The 5,329-nt window shown below is 39.8% G+C and overlaps 1 protein-coding gene across 1 annotated transcript in view; it reads left to right on the forward strand.

Annotated features, from left to right (window-relative positions):
• Window positions 1-5,329, forward strand: part of LOC101850140 — a 17,467-nt gene that overhangs the window by 9,897 nt on the left and 2,241 nt on the right. Inside the window, exons 2-3 of the mRNA XM_013091482.1 lie at window positions 175-268; window positions 2,005-2,210. Of these exons, the coding sequence (XP_012946936.1) occupies window positions 175-268; window positions 2,005-2,210 (300 nt within the window). The remainder of the gene's footprint in view (window positions 1-174; window positions 269-2,004; window positions 2,211-5,329) is intronic.

The following is a 5,329-nucleotide window of genomic DNA, read 5'->3' on the forward strand; positions in this document are numbered from 1 at the left end:
GGGGGGGGGGGGGGGGAGTCAGTAGTTTTATCTCTGATGCTATTCTGAAAAGCATGTACTTGTCTTAAGAATAGACCTTATAATTTTTTTAATGATCTTCTTCCCTCCGGAACCAACCTTTTCTCTTTTTATTGTTTTATTTTAATTTTCTTTTTTGTTTTCCCCTCCATGGAGATGTCTATTCACGACAAAGACTCCGTGCTGGGTTTATGGAGGTGCATGAACGAAACGATGACTGGAGTAACCAAAGAACTTTTGAACAGTATTGGTAAGACGAGGACGTCTCAATTTATCGTCCAAATCCCTCTCAGTGTTGTGTGCGTGAGTTGTTGTTGTTGTTGTGTGTGTGTGCGTGTGTGTTTGTGTGTGAATGTGTGTGTGTATGTGTGTGCGTGTTTATGCGTGTGTGTGTGTGTGTGTGTGTGTGTGTGTGTGTGTGTGTGTTTATGAATGTGTGTGTGTGTGTGTGCTTTCCCTCTCTCTCTCTCTCTCTCTCTCTCTCTCTCTCTCTCTCTCTCTCTCTCTCTCTTTCTCTCTCTCTCTCTCTCTCTCTCTCTCTCCCTCCCCCGCCCCTCTGATGTGTTTATAAAATGTATACATATTACATAATATATAATTATAATATAACATTGTCCAAGAGACTACCTGTCTAAGATTACTTTTATCTGCACAATTTATATAATATGTTTTGTTTTTGTAAGAGTTTTACGGCACCTACAACACAGTAAGGTCGTATAAGTACCGAAGATTAGAGGTGTTACAAGAGAGTAACAGACACCAAGAAGGAGAGACGGATGATAACTATGCCTTGTTTAATAGGACAGAAGGAGCAAACCACATCAGAGCACCTGTCAACCGCCCACTTAGAATTTAGATGATCTAGGGGGTGGGCCTCAAGCCTCCAGATCAACAGAGCAGGGAAGTATAAGCCAACAAAGCCAGACAATAAAGTCCGAGACACTCGATAACAACATTCTCGCTACACAAAGGAATCGAAAGTGGGGCGAGAAAGAGTCTATACGCTACACCACACACACACATACACACACGCAGACACACACGCAGACACACACACACACACACACACACACACACACACACACACGTACACACACACACACACATAATATATATATATATTTTTTTTTTTAAAATAAAAAATATATTTATAAATATACAAATACACACGCAAATACACACGCACACACACGCACACACACGCGTACACACACACACGCACACACACACATACACACACATACACACAAACACACACACACACACACACACACACACTCACACACACAAAAGCTCTCGCAAACACTGGTAAAGTGGTAAAGAAACTTTTTGGCAAACTGTGCAACTATTCGTGACTTTCAGTTGTCCGTGTTCTTGTTATCTCTGCCCAAGTAAGATTCATTTCCTCCCCCGCCCCGTCCCCCCCCCCCGCCCCGTCCCCCCCCCTCCCCACTCCACCAATATTCATTTATTTGGTTTTATTTATCTATTTATCTATGCTCTTTATTTGTGAGGCGTGTAGACAAAATGAGTTATTTCTCGCAACCCGTGAATGGAGATGTCAGCCGAAGATAAACACGTCACATTAATAGTTGTTTAAGGGATGCCACTTTTTCTTCAAGTGAAACATGTCTTTTAACACTTCATAATAATAATAATAATAATAATAATAATAATAATAATAATAATAATAATAATAATAATAATAATAATAATAATCATAATCATCATCATAATAATAATAATAATAATAATAATAATAATAATAATAATAATAATAATAACAATAATAATAATAATAATAATAATAATAATAATAATAATAATAATAATAATAATAATAATAATAATAATAATAATAATAATACCACCCCAACATATATATTTCATGTATCTCTCTGTGTCCATAGGGCTAAAGTCCGAGAAGTAGCTAATTTTTCCAGCCAACCTCACGTGTATTTAATTTACTTTCCCACCTCCACCAAGGTTATGAAATGAAAGACGATTCTGAGGTGGAAGCATTTGCCAAGCTGGGAAACACGGCAACCATCAGCGAGAAGGATGGGGGCGTGGTTTGCAGCGTAATGTTTGATGATCCCAACATCGGTGACAAGATGCGGCCAAAATTCGGACCCATCCAATTGTATGAGCCCTATGAGTACTTCATCCCGATGGAGGGTAAAAAACAGACGGTGAGTTTGGGTTTTTGTTTGTTTGCTTTTCTTTCGCTTGGTTTGGTTTAGTTGGGTTTTTTTTGTTTCTTTTTTTTTTAAAGAAAAACATATGTTGGGGTTTTTTCGTTTCTTGTTTCTTTTAAGAAAAAATATGTTGGGGTTATTTTCTTTCTTTTTTGTAAAAGAAAAAATATGTTGGTGTTTTTTACGGCCCAAACGACACTATTTAGATCATTTAGTCACCCTCGAAGGTCACGCAAAAGGTGGATCGAGGGCAGAGGCGAAGCGTCTATATAATCAAATAATCACTGCTTCCCTTCCTAATTTAGAAACATTGTCGCAGTCAAATTCACCCATAGACGTAAACCTCATAAATTAAATGTAAAAAGACGTTCATAATCACCAATGAACAATAGACTATGCCTAACCTTCAAAACCGTTTCATTGCCACAGAAATAGCCTGTTCACCCCTATCGGGCCACTCCATAAGCAGTCACAAGCTTTGATTAAGTAAGCTTAAAGTGAGGCTGGAAGAGTCAACCAATAGATTTGAAGGGAACATGTGCAAGCAGTCAGAACTGTTTCATTGTCGCATATACCCTGTTCACCCCTTTCGGGCCACAGTTATAAGCACCCAGACGCGCTGATTATCTAAGCGAACTGTTACACTGGTCGAGTCTACCTCACAGATGTGAGGGGAACTAACTCCTAATAATCCTTTGACTCCTGCTACTACACTGCTAGTGGTTGTTTTTTTCCTCTACTTTTTAACGTCCTATAATCAGATCGTGACCTCGATTATGACAGCGGCTCCTGGCCGCGAAAAGCTAGACAAAAAACAGCCAATGTGAAATAAATAATTAATAATAATTGGCGTGCTCTACCAAAGTGTTTCGGCTGTCTGGTATAACATGCCATTGTAGTGCTGACATCTGTGCTTCTTTCCTTGGTGTTCGTGTGTTCAAATCTAAAGTTAAATTTAAGGTTAGTTAGAATAAATATTTAATGAAATACTTTCCCGATTATTTTAGCGGTTGAACAAGCATACAACATGAATTCAGGATTTGTTTTCATTCACAACTCAAGAGTTGCCGCCTCCAGTGCCAGTAAGATTCTTGTGACTTGTGTGAGTGTGATATCTCCAGGCCCTGTCTGGTCCCATTTCACTTTGATTACCCTGTCAAACAAGTCAGCCTTCGCCCCTGATCGAGGGTGTCAAGGAAATCCTAAGAAAACATAACGTCACAACTGAAAGAGCTGCGGAGCTGGCCTACCATAGAAAACTGCATCTCCCCTCGACGCTTAACGGCAACAGAGGATGAAAAAGTAAAAAGTAAGTAAGTCAGCAGGAGGCCGTGGGCATCCCAACCTGCATGTCAGATAGAGCTAACCAGACCTGAGGAGAGGGATACAACAACGCTGCCGAAAAATGTTCTCCCCGCTTCGGAATCGAATCGGGCCTCCTGTGTGCTGAAGCGGAGCGCCTAACCGTTTCACTACACGACAGATGTCGGTGAAAGTAAATTGATGGTGATACATCATGTAGCCTAGATAGGTATAAAGATAATAATAACAATATTATTATTATTATTAATTTTTTAAAATTATTTTTTAAAAATTTTTAAATTTTTTTAAAAATTTTTAAATTTATTTTTTTTATATTTTAAATTATCATTTTTATTATTATCATTATTATTATCATAGTTCGTTGGCCAATATCTATCGATGACTAATTTCTCTGCTGAAGAGAGTATTTCTAAGGCGAAATAGAAGAAATTGTTTTAGTAAGCGTTTTAACTGAACTTGCAACACAATTAGGTCATAAAAGCGCTGAAGATTAGAGGTGTTACAACAGTGTAACAAACACACAAAAAGAAGGAGGAGAGAGTGAGAGATGAGGACGATAGTTGTTTGATAGAACAGAGAGAGGAAACTACACTAGAGCACCCGCCAACCAGCCACACAGAAGAGATATGGTTTAAGATGACATAATAGGCTATGTGGAATACCTGAAGGTGTCATCTCTGACTCAGAGGTTGGCGTGTAATGGTCCTCCATACTTCACGGTCGCGAGCTACTGTTGCACATTTTGACTATAGTATAACAAGACCAGCCCTTATTATCTTTAATGTTGTCCATCCATGTTTTTTTGTCTACCCCTAGCTCTCCTCTCCACACCCTTCCTTCGATCACCTCTTTCACAATGGTCTGGTGTCGTTTTAAGTGAACAAAGTATTGTATTTTCTACCTTTTGTTTTGTTAAGCATGGTTTGTCTTGTATGGAGAATCTCACAAACCTCATTGATAGCCTTTTTAACTTTCCAGCTAATTCTCGCCATTCCGCAGGAACACCACATCTCAAACGCAGCTCTACTGTATTTTGTTTAAAATGGCAACTCAAACAAGTACTTCTAACATGAATGTGTTATGAGATGACAGGATATCATGTGGCAAATAAACCAATGTTGGCAGAGAAGTGTTTGCCACGTTTAAGGCAGGGTGTGATGTGGTACTGGGTGGTCGGGGGGGGGGGGGGGGGGGGAGTGACCGGAGGTGGTTTTTTAAAATTTCTTTTTGGGAGGGGGTATTGTACATGTATACGTTTAACGACCTCGTAGCGTAAATATACTGACTGTAATATGGGTTATGTCACAAGGCGATAGAAGAAGAGACATAAAAATAGCGAAATGGTATGGGTTTAAGTTTAACGCCCGTATTAACACTACATAATATATTAGGTAGGTTATTTATAAGAGGCAGGACCCCCAAGTTTATCGTTGATCTCCGAAAGGACCGAGTCTAATGGGGAGTTCGTTTAAAGTGCCTTTCCCAAAGACACAACATCGGACCAAGCTTAGGCTCGAACCCCCCACCCCCAACTTCCCTACTACGGGCCCGGTAGGCTAACCACTGGGCAACCGACGCCACCCAGAATCAGCATAAGGAGTACAAAACTAGATCTACAATACTAGTGGAATTTCAAACATCCCAACAGACCATTGTTAAAAGTTAATTCAGACCCCCCCAACCTAAACACACACACACACACACACACACACACACACACACACACACACACACACACACACACACACACACAAACACACACACTCACACAAGCATGCGGGAGGTTGGCG

The sequence above is a fragment of the Aplysia californica genome, unplaced genomic scaffold (assembly GCF_000002075.1).
Source record: "Aplysia californica isolate F4 #8 unplaced genomic scaffold, AplCal3.0 scaffold00037, whole genome shotgun sequence".
In the NCBI taxonomy this organism is placed as follows: Eukaryota; Metazoa; Mollusca; class Gastropoda; order Aplysiida; family Aplysiidae; genus Aplysia; species Aplysia californica.